This window comes from Stigmatopora argus, chromosome 1, assembly GCF_051989625.1.
Source record: "Stigmatopora argus isolate UIUO_Sarg chromosome 1, RoL_Sarg_1.0, whole genome shotgun sequence".
Classification (NCBI taxonomy): Eukaryota; Metazoa; Chordata; class Actinopteri; order Syngnathiformes; family Syngnathidae; genus Stigmatopora; species Stigmatopora argus.
Window position 1 is genome coordinate 22,245,987 of NC_135387.1, and position 14,828 is coordinate 22,260,814.

General features: G+C 39.1%; 2 protein-coding genes across 4 annotated transcripts; both read left to right on the plus strand.

Annotated features, from left to right (window-relative positions):
* Positions 1–563: 563 nt before the first annotated feature.
* On the plus strand, positions 564–8,535 carry LOC144081909 (DNA (cytosine-5)-methyltransferase 3C-like). Its single transcript, XM_077608478.1, has 17 exons — positions 564–1,851; positions 2,371–2,433; positions 2,734–2,838; positions 3,072–3,146; positions 3,266–3,622; positions 4,050–4,094; positions 4,235–4,314; positions 4,671–4,783; positions 4,855–5,038; positions 5,153–5,237; positions 5,315–5,460; positions 5,753–5,843; positions 5,934–6,082; positions 6,153–6,238; positions 6,443–6,512; positions 6,931–7,052; positions 7,490–8,535. Exons 1-17 carry the CDS (start codon positions 1,809–1,811, stop codon positions 7,674–7,676), a joined length of 2,001 nt encoding a protein of 666 aa, XP_077464604.1. The 5' UTR covers positions 564–1,808; the 3' UTR covers positions 7,677–8,535.
* Positions 8,536–9,349: 814 nt separating this feature from the next.
* Positions 9,350–14,707, plus strand: LOC144081923 (microtubule-associated protein RP/EB family member 1-like). Of its 3 annotated transcripts, XM_077608506.1 has the most exons (9): positions 9,350–9,513; positions 10,747–10,889; positions 11,690–11,835; positions 11,989–12,184; positions 12,994–13,103; positions 13,182–13,334; positions 13,573–13,617; positions 13,651–13,672; positions 14,493–14,707. In XM_077608506.1, exons 2-7 carry the CDS (start codon positions 10,769–10,771, stop codon positions 13,615–13,617), a joined length of 771 nt encoding a protein of 256 aa, XP_077464632.1. In that variant the 5' UTR covers positions 9,350–9,513; positions 10,747–10,768; the 3' UTR covers positions 13,651–13,672; positions 14,493–14,707. The 3 variants fall into 3 exon arrangements, with proteins under 3 accessions (XP_077464632.1, XP_077464623.1, XP_077464612.1); XM_077608497.1 differs by having other exon boundaries at positions 13,651–14,707; XM_077608486.1 differs by having other exon boundaries at positions 13,573–14,707.
* The last annotated feature ends 121 nt before the right edge of the window (positions 14,708–14,828 follow it).

The following is a 14,828-nucleotide window of genomic DNA, read 5'->3' on the forward strand; positions in this document are numbered from 1 at the left end:
TTTAAAATGTTTAAGTCAATTGATCACAATAATACCTCGTTTCTAGTTGGGGTTTTTCGTTTGTTTTTTGCTGTGCAACCGCTGGTCTTTATTTCGAAGATGAGTGTTAACATTGATGAGCGCGCTTGCATTTAATAAACTGTAAGCGATTATTTTCATTACTTTACAGTTTTTACTTGATCTGCAAAAGACACTCGTTGAAAATCACATTGTCTCAAGCGATTATTTACATTTCATTTCAGTTGTATACGTGATGCGTGCCTTTCCTATGCGTCTGATTGGTTTGTTATCATCGTTTGCCGTGGGAATTGCGTGTTTATAAGCTTGTTGTTACAAGGGTTTACTCGGTTTTCTGGAAATCATGCTTTTCGCCGTGTTGCCTTACGGCGTGGTCAATATACGTCGTCATCTGATCCTGGTTCCGGTGAAGTACTTCTCAATTGGTGCAAATGAGAATTAAATCTGACCGTGGATCGGTTTACTGAAGAAGCGTCAATGCTATTGATTCAAGTGGTTGCAGTGCTACCCGCGCAAATGTGATTGGTCGGAAGATCACCACTTCCGGTCGTCACCTTTACCCACTTCCGAGCAGAACGTGTTTTACCTGTTTACCAGCGCTTTCTTATGTTGTACTCGATAAACAAGGACAACGTTTTTTTCGTTCCTTTACTTCATATATGAATCTATAATTCATTTTAAGTCCTTGTTTTGTAAACATGGTTTTAAAACCCGAATAGAGATTTCGTCGCTTCCAAATTGTCCTACGATGCATTGCGAATTGTGTCAATGGCGTAGCTTCGGTCGTGCTGACAAGCTACTGTTACTGATTCTACAATATACTGATGTATTAATGCGTAAATGGAGTCACCCGTAGTATATACAACAATGGTTCACATTCTAAAATTATAAGATTACATTATAAAAATGTCCTGTGTTCCCCATCACTTTAGTGGACCCAACCAGTCTTGTAATAATGAGTTGCAAGATGGTGGCTAAAGCAATACAATTTTAATATTTTTCATGTTTTCCTGATTGTTTGAACGGCCATGCATTAACACATTTAGATTGTTTATTAAATTCATGTCATATGTAGATAGGTGTGTGAATGTTGGAAAAAATAAGATAAAATGAGCTGCTGGATTCAAATCATAGGTTTTATCTCATTCGTTTAATAACCTCACAAGATCCCCGAAAAATAAGCAGGCTTCCAGTAGCTGAAAAATCACGATGGTGCCAATAAGTTATCTAATTTATTTGTCCTAGTGGAAAAGTCTCTTGTCCTTTTTAGTCTTTATGGGCATTTTGTTCTGTTTCTTTCTGTCACATCTTAACCAAGGCATAGGCCAAATGTCACAGTTGGCACTTCCAGTAAAAAAAATAATGCTGCCCCTATATTTCTCTATTGCATGCTGTCATAAACACCACTTTTATACGCTTTTTAAAAAAAAAATCATCTGCCTTCCTGTAGTGGTATTAAGGCCAATGAGGCAAAGATAAAGGAAATTGTGAAATACTTTGTAGTCAATAAACCAGAGAACTGGTGAGTTTGGTTTCACCAGAGTGTGGTGACCTCTAACAGGATAAACTGTAAAAAAAGAAAAAGAAAAAAAAGAATGAGGATTGACAGGATGAACTCATTTTGGAAATGTATTTGATTTTTTCCCCCTTCTCACTCCATTTCGAAGGTTTTCATCGATGCCTGGGGTCTATCAAACAGTCAAGATGAAGAAACATCTAGAACGGTGTCTCCAGCACACAAACTGCTGCACAAGAATCAACAAAAAGAACCTCTAGGGTCTACATGGCCCATGTGTGATTCCGACTCCTCTGCTGACACTGACCATTCATCTGGTGGGACTTATTAATTAATCTTCATACCATTCATAGATGTGTCAAAGATACACTTGTGCGTGAACAAATAACTACAGTACCAGGAAAAGATACATAAATAAATAAAAGAAAACACTTGGGCAAAGGTCAATATTCTGTTTTTGTTACTCGACATTTTGAATTATGTGTTTATCGTATATGTTAGAATGGACATTTGTTAATCTATAAGAATATTTCTGTCAAAACTGAGGCACACGGAAACAAATCACCTGCACCCAATATCGCAATATTATTTTTTCTCTGGGAAAATCATATAGGCCAACAAGATTTTTTTTTTTAGAATCTGAATTATGATTTTAGTCTGGTCATAGTAAACATTTTTCAAGATGAAATGACATATTACAAATGTATGTTCTTTTTTTTTATATTCTAACATTTTCATAATGTCTTTGTTTATGTTCAGTTGTGACACGGTTGCATTGTGGTAAGAATCAAATGACTAACTATGGATGTTTTGTCTGTTTGTATTTTTATGCGCAGATATAATTGATATCACAGAAGAGGTAAAACAGTTTCGTATTGGGAATGGTCTCCAATTAAAAGGTAAGACCTCGTATATCCATATTTATTGTAGTTTTAGTTATAAGATAAATTGGACATACACAATATATACTTGGTTACAGAGTCTGCTTTTTTCTTTCAAGAATAAACTAATAACTAAAAATAACTAAACATTTTTTGTCCGATAACTGCAAACGCAACCCCAAAATGAACACTGCAAAGATTATTAAAGGTGTACACACTATTAAATCTAACAATGTGTTTAAAATTAACCTAAAATACTATATCAACTTATCACTTCAATGTCATGTTTGTTACTTAACTTTTTTGTCTTTGTTGCAGAGGTAATATCACAAAAAGAATCTGTGGACGAAATCATTTATATCCTGGACAGTGATGATGATGCAAATGATGTCAAAAGCTCAAGTGCCGTGTCTTGTAGAAATGGTACGACAGTTATACTGTAGAACAATTTACTATGGACATAAAGATGCCTTCATATACTATACCAAGCTTAAAAAGGCACATATACATTACAGTAGACCAGCAATGGTTCACATTTTTGTACAAATTGTGAAGTAGACGATACTAACTGGTCACTGTAATGCCCTAAAACCCAACTAAGATACACTGTTGAATCTTCAATGTATGAATGTATTACATCTTTTGGAATGTGGCAGGAAACCGGACTGCCAAGGACACAAACTATAAACAAGGAGGCTCAAGCCAAGATTCGAGCCGCAGACCTCAAAACTGTGAGTCATACGTGCTCGTAGGGCTCGTCCACTGTTCTGCACGGAAACGACAATCTACTTTTACATTGTCAATGGGCTAGTTAGTTTTAAGCAGTGATATCATGTTGCTTCTCATGAAGGTGGGGCCTCATCAGACATCAGAACGAAAAAGAAGAAACTTATCAAGAAAGCGATTCGCGTCTCTTCGGGCGAACGGTCCCAGACCCCGCAAACCACCCCCAAACGGAAACGCAAGACACAATGCCCTAAGAAAAAAATCAAAACTGAAGAGGCATATTTGGAAAAAGAGGAGAAATACAACTATGAGAAAAGCAAAGGTTGGCGGAGGAGGTGCAAAAGAGAGAGTGCTTCATGCGGCCTTGTATCAGATGGCAACCAAACACCTGAGGTGCAAAAGAGAAAGTCTATATCCCGGGTGTACTATAAAGCCACCTCGTGCAGTGTCACCTACACACAGCCTGACCAGGCATACCGAGGCAAGTTATTTTTCATTCACAGTACTGATTATACCCAAATATTGTTATTTGTACATACAGCCGTGCTAAAACAAGTGCTATTTTTTTTAGAAAGGTGTCACAGTACAGTATTAAAAATAGCTTTCACATTGATTTTTATCCTATAAATCTGTCCCCATAATTTTCAGACAAAATGCCTCCACTTATTTCCCGCGTTTGAAACCTATTGTCAATCACATAAATCAGAAAATTTGAAAACCTGCAGTTTACAGTCTATAGCAACTTATATATAAACATAAGAGTGCGTATGACTGGGGAGTTGTATAATTTGGTGGGTGGGGTTTATTGTTAGGTAATCCTTGGTGTCCAAAAATAATAGTACATTACTAATTAATTGGCTGTCTGTGCTAGTGTGTTAAATCCTAAATATGCTCTATGTTATGTGCAGAAAAGACCATTGAGAGGATTATGAAGTGCAACCTGGACATTGAAGGTTTGTGTCCCATCAAGAAAAATCTTTAATGAAATCCTCTTTGCATTTTACACGCACACGTTGTAATTTCAGCAGTGAAGAAGGTGATATCAGATGTGAACATTTGCGCTGGTAGTAAGATGTTTGTCATTACTCTGCAGATTTCTGTTTGTGTTGCGGGAGTGACAACGTGGAGATTTTTCACCCTCTCTTCAAAGGAGGGCTCTGCTTGAAATGCAAAGTAAGAAATAATTACTAGACTAATTGCCAAATCGTGGACGGAAAAAACAAGAGGGAACGGGCGGTTAAAAAATACTTAAGTCAATTCTCCCATCAATTTTCTAAAGACCACTAATTACAGGGCACATACAATATGTATATTGTAGACAAATAGGATTGGTCATGACCCAATGTCAGAGTACACTTAGATTACTATGACTTGGATTTCACACCTACCGCACCTACAATTTCGACACTTTATTTACCTTACGCTCGGAACAGGATCGCTTGAACATAGATTTGATCCCTAAAACTCAGAACCTGAATCTGTGTCGTATCATAAATGAAATGATCAAAGTCCACCTGGCTTTGCTGCAGAACAACTTCGCGGAGACTTTGTATCGCTATGATGAGGACGGCTACCAGTCCTACTGCACCATCTGCTGTTACGGCCTAGAGGTCATCCTATGCGGAAATGGCGGCTGCTGCAGGTCCGTGTCAAGATCCTCCTTCAATGCTATTCCAGATTATTCACCTAACCACTTTTATCTCCTCTTCCAAGATCCTACTGCAACGACTGTCTCAACATCCTGGCAGGACACGGGACTTTCAACTTGCTCAAGCATCAGGACCCGTGGATCTGCTACCTTTGTCAAGACCACCAAGCCCACCACGCCCTCATTCCCAGAGAGGACTGGAGCATTCGCGTACAGCAGTTTTTTGCCAACAACCGTGACATGGAGTTTGTGAGTCATCACCGAACATCATTTGTAGCTCTTTTTGTCGCCTATTATAGAGTCTTATTTTCCATACTGCTTATCCCCTCATGGGTTGTCTTCATTTCTGGTCTTCCCCTTTAGGAACCTCATCGTGTTTACCCATCCATCCCCACTAATTTACGAAAACCTATCCGAGTTCTCTCACTTTTTGACGGCATTGCAACAGGTCAGTGAACGAACGTGTGGCAACATCCACTGTGTTTAGCTTCGTGACTTGCCTAACAACGGGTCGCTCTGTCGCAGGATACCATGTATTGAAGGAACTTGGCTTTAAGATTCAAAGGTACATCGCTTCTGAGATTTGTGAGGATTCCATCTCGGTAGGGGTCATCAATCACGATGGGAAGATAATCCATGTTGGTGACACCCGCTGCATCACCAAGGAACTTGTACGAGCACACACGTGTATGCACACACAGCCATACACTCGAGCTTGCATGCTTACATGCCTCTTTATGGAAATTGTTTATCATATGCCAACCTATAGACATGACAGACTAATCCACCATGCTACATAAACCGCATAAAATCTACCATATACTTTATCCAGAAGTGAATGTGAATAAAAAGAATAGTCCACGGTTTTGGCAATTACTACTTATACTGCCAATCAACGATCGTACACATGAATAATATAGTAAAATCAATTATATCTAAATTATATATATTTGTGCTTTCTAGGTGGAGGCGTGGGGTCCTTTTGACCTGCTTATTGGTGGAAGCCCCTGCAACGACCTGTCCATTGTTAATCCCATTAGAAAAGGACTCTACGGTCTGTGATTTATTGGCCATTGTGACCCATTGTTTGTTCTCCAGAGGAATAAGGTCATTGAGGTCTTAACTGTAGCCCTTCCTTCCTCAGAGGGTTCAGGGAGGCTCTTCTTCGACTACTACCGTATTCTGCAGCTGCTAAAACCCAAAGAGGAAGACCACCGCCCATTCTTCTGGCTGTTTGAAAATGTTGTGTTCATGAACATCCACGACAGAGTGAACATATGTCGCTTCCTCGAGGTGCCTCTTCTTACCACTCATCCATTCTTTTGCTCCTATGTTGCCTTACTTGTATTCTTTTAATTGCCAGTGCAACCCAGTGCTGGTGGACGCCGTCAAAGTGAGCCCCGCCCACCGAGCGCGTTACTTCTGGGGGAACATCCCTGGAATGAGCAGGTGACTTGCATGACACTCGTGATAGGGCAGGGGCAACATATTCTTAAACTCTTTTCTTGGAAAGAAAAACACCTTTCATCTTGAAACGTGAAATAAGAAGGGATGTGAAAGTCTGTTAGCCTGGGAAGGGTGCCATTACATTTTAAATATGACATTTCATTTTCAAAAAATTTGATTGCATTTTAATGAAGCTTTGTACCCTAGGCCCATCGCAGCTTCCAACAATGACAAGTTGTGTCTACAGGACTGTTTGGAGCTCGGCAGAGAAGCCAGGGTTAGTACCTTCACAAGCTGTGGTGTTTGCTATGCAAACCTTTTGGCTTTTCAATGTCTTGTGCATCATGTTAAAAGAGTAAAAAAATAGTCTGTCCAACCCATTGTGTAGGGGGTGGCACATGGCAGAGGTGGCGGTACAAAGGAAGTGTCAATTCTGTATGTGCAAAAAATACAACCTTGACAGTCTTAAATTATAAGCTTCAAATCCAAGCAACTTTTGCAAAAATGAAGCCGTCTAGTCAATTTTCCACTTTACTTTTGATGATTTAAAGAACTGATATATTTCCAGGTCACACATGCATGTCTAAAAAAATACATGTAATAAAACCATCAGGCAATTTAACTAATGTTTGACAAGTCACTGGTAAGCTGAGCTTTACATTTAACATAGGTGTTGTTTTTGTGTTCCCTTCTAGGTCACCAAAGTGAGAACCATAACCACAAACCCAAACTCACTGAAGCAGGGAAAAGATGTCTCGCTACTTCCAGTCCTCCATCACGGAAAAGACGACATCCTTTGGATCACGGAACTTGAAAAGTAAAAAAAAAAGATCAGATGTGTTTTCTTAACCTATCAGAATGAATTTGACTTTTTTTGCTAGAAAATTATGAATCACAATTCCTTTATTGTTATTGATCAAGAAGCACAAAATACAAAAATGGATAGTACAAACAAAATAACTGCACAGCTCCAACGGATAATAAAAAGGTATACTAGTCTGTCCTCAGGTTTTAAAAAAATCTATGGTATAATGTAAATAAATTCATTAATGGCCATCTTTCCAGTAAAAATATAACTTTCTCTCAAAATAGCCGTGACATGGGAATTTATCACTTCCTTCTATCAATTTTAGTCCCAACAATTTTAACAATTTATTGAATTAAAAAACACTTGTAAGTCAAGTTTTATTGAGCTTTATTCTCATGAGATCATGTATATTTTCAGTAAAGTTTTCTCTCACTTTACCTCATCAGGATATTTGGCTTTCCCAAACATTACACGGACGTGAGGAACATGAACCGACAGCAGAGGCAGAAGGTTTTGGGCAAGTCGTGGAGCGTTCCCGTCATCCGTCACCTCTTTGCCCCTCTCAAGGACTATTTTGCCTGCGAGGAGCTAACCACGCAAAGCCCGGCTGCCGCCGGAAACGTTCCTCTGTAGGGTACTCGGCCGTTTGGTCGCCGGACGTTTGGTCGCCCGGAAGGTTATTGATAATTACCATTTAAAATTGTTGCTCAAATTCCCTAAATACAAACTGGGAATTATTATTTAGTCATACTTAATGCCCTATTAATTATTAGGCTAAAGAAAAGCTCCAAATTTCCCGTACTTTTATTGTGTTTTGTTGGAGAACTTGTTAAGACCCTGACTGACGTCCCTTCCTAAGGGGACAACTCATGTACATACAAACTCTTATACACTCACACATCCGCTCAGTGAAACTGCTCAGGGCCATTGTTGGCTTTTATTGATGCGTAGACCGTGTTGTTTTACCTTGTTTTGTCGCCGGACTTTTGGTCGCCAGACTTTTGGTCGCCCGTTGTTTGGGTCCGGGCGACCAAACGTCCGCGACCAAACGTCCGGTGACCAAAAGTCCGGCGACCAAAAGTCTGGCGACCAAAAGTCCGGCGACCAAAATTCCGGCGACCAAACGTCCGGTCACGCCTCTTGTAGGTGCACCATCACTGCTAAAAAAGATTTAGCTGCTAGATTCATAAATTTAATTTTTTTCTAAAGGAACAACACTGTTTTTAGTCTGTAAAGTCTTTTTAAATACTTTTTATTTCTCAATAGTAACTTGAATATACAGTAGGCCTATCAGAACAGCATAACAGCTTTTTGTGTGATTTTTAATCTTTTAACTCAGGGAAAAATGTTTTTTATACAGAAATATACAGTATATTTATATACACATGAGGACCAGTACATAAAATTCTTTGTAAAAAAACTGGGTTACCGCATCAATGTTTTTAAAACATCTTCATCCAAGTCTCAACAATGGGAAATACCATCAACACAATTCTGTATTCATTTATTGAACACTGCTTGTTTTGCAAATACTAGAATGCAGGGGAGAAAGTGGAACCTTTGAAATAATACATATTCGTTGCGTTTCGTTTTAGGCATCTCTTTATACATTTCGTATGGAGCAGTAAATCTGCTGGAAATATTGAGGTTTGAACACAGGCGTTGGCATATATCACCCCTACTTTCGTACCTTCTTTCTCAGTACAGAATTGAAGGCCTGCAGTATTTGCCACTTAGTACCTAAATTTAAAAACAGTCTGCGATTGGCTGGCCACTGATTGAGGGTCTCCCCCGCCTGCTGCCCATAGTTAGCTCGGACAAGCTCCAGCACCCCCCGCAACCAAAAATGAATGAAAGAATGAATTTAAACAGCTGTAAAGTCTATGGGGTATATATTACATTATATTAGGCATTGATGACCAAAAATAGTCAGTTGCTCTATAAAGGTTTGAAGGGCTTAAGTGTAAAAAAATAAAATCATAATTATCAAAAAAATAGTCACTTGCTTTTAAAAGGTTTAAGAGTGGCAACCTACTAGGCTGCCCACTCTAGTGACCTAGTGCCTGAAAGGAATGATATTCTAACAATATCTCATCTTTGAAGCCTTTTGAGTTTTTCCTACTCTTTCTGCCTCTTTATTTTTAAAGTTAAAATTATTATTATTTTAAATTTTATTATTTTACTTTTATTTTACCCGGGGTGCAATTTTATCTGTACGCGCGTATACGTATATACTTTCTCCAAACGTTCAATAAACACAGTGTAATACCAAGTGTCACCAGGATCAGGCAGTGATATGCCACACCGGATTTTGGTCTCCCGGAAATCGAAGAAGAAGATGAAGAAGACTTAAAAGAAGAAGAAGAAAAAGAAGAAGAAGAATCACGCAACAATTTTTCCTTCCGCTACCGGTGGACTTTTTAGACCGCACACTAGCACAACAAAACGACTAAAATCTTTGGACGTTGAGGTGTGTTCTTCATCGTCGTTGATTAATCCGCTGCCTGCCGTGTGTGTCAGTAAAAAAAGGAAAAAATGGCTTCTATTTTCATCCCTGTTTAAAAATTAGAAACGAAGTGTCCCCCTATCTACACGCTTACTCAATGAGTAATACTTGAGTCAAATTTAGATAAATTGTAATATTGTGTGTTCGTCGAAAGAATGGTTTAGTCGCTGCTGCATTTTAGGCGGTGGGAAACGGCGTCTTGGGACGAGGGGGGTCTGTCTCGTCTTGCATTGTCCGGCTAACCGGTTAGCAACCGCGGCCCTGTTGGGTCAAGGCGCGGCTCTTGGTCTGTTATGTCTGTAATTTATGAATGCGCTGGGTCTGGGAATGACGTAATGCATGTCTTTTGTTTCTGAACTGATGTCATTTTCCGCATTTAAAACAGGATTCCACTTATCATAAAATCATCCCTCAATAGGTATTAACTGATTTATTCGTTAAGAAAACACGCTGGACCCCATGTCAATTTGCTTCCCACTAGGTAGTTGAAATTTAGGTAACTAGGTAGTAGCACTTTGACAGCCCTCACACCATAATTTGGAAGTGTCTGTACGTCTGTGAAGCTTTATTCCGAGACTATGACTCACGCGGTCGTCAAATTTTCTGTCAGTGTATGTTAGGGTGGCCAACTAACTCCCTGGGAATAATGGGACACCTCATTAGGAAAGTAGGCGGGCTCGATAACTGTCACCATTTTGTATTTTTTTAACTTTTTTTTCCACTTCCTTTTTTGGAAATACTTAACTCAAACCTGAATTTGTCGGGTGCATATTTGAGTGATTTTGGCACATGGAAAACAGTATTCATCAGCAACATCATTAAACTACTTTTTTCTTTAACTATTTTATATATAATATGGAACATTTAGTGCAATAAGAAATGTGAAGACAAAAACAGATAAACTAAAAAGTGTTGTCCTTTATCTTCATGACAACCAACAGTAGCTCGACCAATGAATTGTATTGTTACACTTATATTCAAGTCTCCTGTCAGGTCATTGGTCACTTACTTTACCTAAGTAACCATCAAAGCCACCCTACCAGTGTATTTTTATGTCTCTACAACTAGCTTTCTTCTAAAATGTGTTGCGTGTTTGTGCGCTGTGTAATGGATGTCCAAGCACCAATAGTTTTATTATGAGCTGTATTTCTTGATCTATATTTAGTGAACGGTGCTCCTTTTCTCCGTGCCTTGCAGGGAGCATCTTTTTGGACAGACGATGGCTGTGAATGTCCACTCTACCTCGGTGACGAGTGACAACTTGAGTCGGCATGACATGCTCGTGTGGATCAATGACTCCTTAAAAATGAACCTTACGAAGATCGAGCTGTTGTGTTCGGGTAAGCCTTTTCTAAGATGTTTGTAGTACGAGTTGAAGATCCCTTATGTTGTGATTGGATGGCATGAATGTTTCCGCCATAATTTAGTTTAATGAGCCAGTTGAAACTGAGTTAGCCCACCTAAAAACAGTTTTGGGTTTCAAGAGAAATACATTGAAGCAAGCAACTTTTTTAGGTTGAAGAATATAGTCTCATGCCACCTGAGTTAAGATAAGATGAATATCTTCAGCACTGAGCTGTTTTTCCTGGACAATTTGTTGAGGTTTAAGACTTAAATGCAGGCCAAAAATCTGGACCTCAAAATTTGTATTTTCGTTGTTTGGTCTGAAGAAACCTTTCCCCTAAAATACACAGCCGATACAAAATATTATGATGATCTCAGGAAAAGTGCAATCTCTCTCTGACCACTTACCTCCTTAAAAAACAAAACAAAAACAAAAAGAACTCATGCAAAGGTCTCCAGGCCCCACAAACAGTATTTGCCAGCAAGTGTGCATTCTGGACAAGCGAACTCCCCTTTGCACTATCTGGCGAGCACTCAGGCTGTTTTGTGCAGGGCAGATTGTAGGTCTACAAAAAAAGTCGAAGTGCTGACTTGCCGGTCCAATAAAACAGAATTTAAGTTGTTCAGTGAAATATCTCAAATAAATTCAATAAATATACTCCAGACGACCCATAAGGCACCAACTCGCATTGATACAAAGTTCTCTTATAATTTCCAACCATACGCTGAAGATGTTCTGAACCCATTTGAATTTGAGCCAGCTGACAATTTTTTCTTCTTGTATTTTTGTGTGTAGGGGCTGCCTACTGTCAATTCATGGATCTGTTGTTCCCGGGCTGTTTGATTTTGAAAAGAGTGAAATTTGGCGCCAAGCTGGAGCACGAGCACATTCACAACTTCAAGCTACTCCAGTCTGCCTTTAAAAAGATGTGCATCGACAAAGTGGGTGACGCTTTCCAATAGGCCAAACCGCCATATCGATTTCAAGAAATCCCTTTGAATAATACATAAAAACTTTTCTTTGGTTTCTTATTCTGTGAAGCATTTGCTAAATGCCTGCAAAAACCTTGTATATTAACCAGGTTCCTCTTTCAGATCATTCCAGTGGACAAGTTGGTAAAGGGGAAGTTTCAAGACAACTTTGAGTTTGTGCAATGGTTCAAGAAGTTTTTTGATGCCAACTACAACGAGCGGGAGTACGACCCGGTGGAGGCCAGACAGGGCCAGGAGACGGCACCGAACGCCGGCACGTCTGTATTAAATAAGCCTCCAAAGAAGGCCTTCAGTCGAGGTCAGCACCGGCCGTCCATCTACAGTGGGCATCATAATTGTGATTGTCAGAAAACTTTTTGATTTCCTTTCAGAAAAAATATTACGAACCGCAAACATCGCAAAATAATTCTGCAAACACGGACAGTGATTTGGAGACAGATTAGCTCACTTGCATTTTCAAAAAAGAAATAGTTTGAAGAAATCTGTCAAGATCACCAGGCAGAAATGAATACATCCCCGTAAAAGTGTTGTAATTCAAAAAAGATGCTTGTATCACTCTCCCCTTGTTTGTCATTCAGTTGTCTGCATGACAATAACCCAAGGCACACAGCCAAGGCCACAGTAGCGTTTCTTAAGAACAGGGTTAGTCATTTAGTGGCCAAATATGTTTCCTGATCTGAACCCGGCAGAGCATCTTTGGGGAATTTTGAATAGTGGAGCGTTACATTCCTTCCAACATCAACACATTAAAACAGGTTATACGTGAAGAATGGAAAAAGATGTTGCAATATCCCACAAATATTTCATTGGGTCGCTCAAAGACTTGCAAACATCATTAAAAGTCAGAGGTCATTAAAAAATACTAGACATATCACCTTATGTTAGTGGTAGATTGACTTTTGCACCAACCCTTTTATTTTTTTTTAAATAAAACCTAATTTTATGTCTGTTTTATCAATGACTTAACTGTGTAAGTCAAACAATCGTATAGAAGTAGGTTATAAAATTGCAAAAAATATTCTTGTAATTGACATGAGTACAATTTTACTTTCCAAAGGTGTACTTGATTATGACCTACACTTTATATATTATCTGCTTTCGCATCAGCTCCTGGGAAGCCACCGGTTGCAACAGTCGCCCCCAAGGTGGTGCCAATTGCGAACAGGAAGTTGGCGAGTGCCACCGGAAACAAGGACGGGGCAGAGGTCCTTTCAGAAGTAATGGGGAAAAAATGGATCTTTGGCACAGTTGTGTGGTTATTGTGTGAATAATTGTGGTTTTGTGTCTGTCCACAGATGGATGATCTGAGGTGTGCCGTTCAGGACATAGAGAAAGAGAGAGACTTTTACTTTGGAAAGTTGCGGAACATTGAGCTAATTTGCTTGGAGAATGAAGGCCAGGGCGATCCTGCCCTGCAGAAGATTGTTAAAATCCTCTATGCAGTTGATGTAAGTATTTATATGTAAGAAGTAAAAAAAAAATACACAAATGACAACCTCCTAAAGCAGGTGTGTCAACAAATAGGCCATTTCTATTGGCCTGAAGCAAATTATGAAAATATCATTAAGGCCAGCACAAGAAGTTTGACTTCATCCTATATCTAATGACTTGTCAGCTTAAACAGTGCATCTCTATTAGTTCATTGGTCAAAACTTTACATATAATGATCTCTTTGGGTTTCTCCAGGAGGGCTTTGAGATCCCTGATGTGGAAGAGCCTGAGGAGTTTTAGCATCGATGGACCACCGTTATTACTGCTCTTCGACATCCTCACTCGAGTCAGATGAGTGAGTTTTCGCCGCAGCCGCCGGACTCCCGACTCCTCTATCAATAAATCATTTTTGTACGATGGGAGGTTTCTTATGTGTAAGAAAATTATACGGTACATGTACTTGCATGTACTGTACATGTTTTACAATCCATTCTCAGTAACGTCTTCTGAAGTCCAGACTTTCAATTGATGGCAAAAAAACAGGTCCCAGATTTGTTTGTTAAGTCACACAACTGCAGACATTGTGCCTCTATCTCTCTCATTTTGACATTTCCAACTTGTCACAATTATTCCAAAAGAAGCCACTCATTAAACGAGAAGTTGCCATTTTTTTCATTTTAATTTTTTCCCCCTGGCAAAAAATTTGGAATCACCAGATTTTGGCGAGCACTCACTCAGACAATTTGTTTTTCCATTTTTTTTTTCCCCCTCAATGTTATGATTCCATATTTTTTTCCGCTATGCTTTGACTATAAAAGTAACATTTACTGACCACCACTATGTTTTTCATTAATTTCTGTTATTTGTTCTTCACGGCATTGCACTTTTGAAAAACTGCATTATTGTTTCATGTTTGTGATCGAAATTTGTTGTACAGAATGAAATGTCTGAGCGAGTGATCGCCCAAGATCGGTGATGCCATATGTTCCGCTAGGGGTAGTATTTACTCAAATTAAATTCTGTGGGAAGCACTGGTCCATTCAGGTGAGTATCAATTTGGTCTTCACTTGTAATCAATAGTCATAAACGGATGGTGCGAAATTATTGGTTGTTATGAGTTCAACCAGGTTCAATGTTGTTTGGTCTTTGTAATGTGTGTACTTTTGTGTGTGAAGACATTTGTGTCATTTAAAATGATCCTTTGGACGCCTTCCCAATGACTCTGGTGTTTGGTCGCTGGAAATTTCAAGATTTGATGGTCCTGCCAAATCCTTGACCTTGCAGCAGTCTCCTGTTTTTATGGCCTTTTAACAAAGTGAATGTTGCACACAATCAAACTGTGCCTGCATTCCTTTTTTGCCTTCTCATGAATAAATAGATTGTTTTCAAATCATTGTCTAATTCTGTGTTTTGGTTTTCTTGTATGTATAGTGCTACAGCAAGCTTGCCTAGTGGACTCTTAACTTATTTGGATTTTGCTTAAATGTACAGTGACTGTTTCCATGACAACA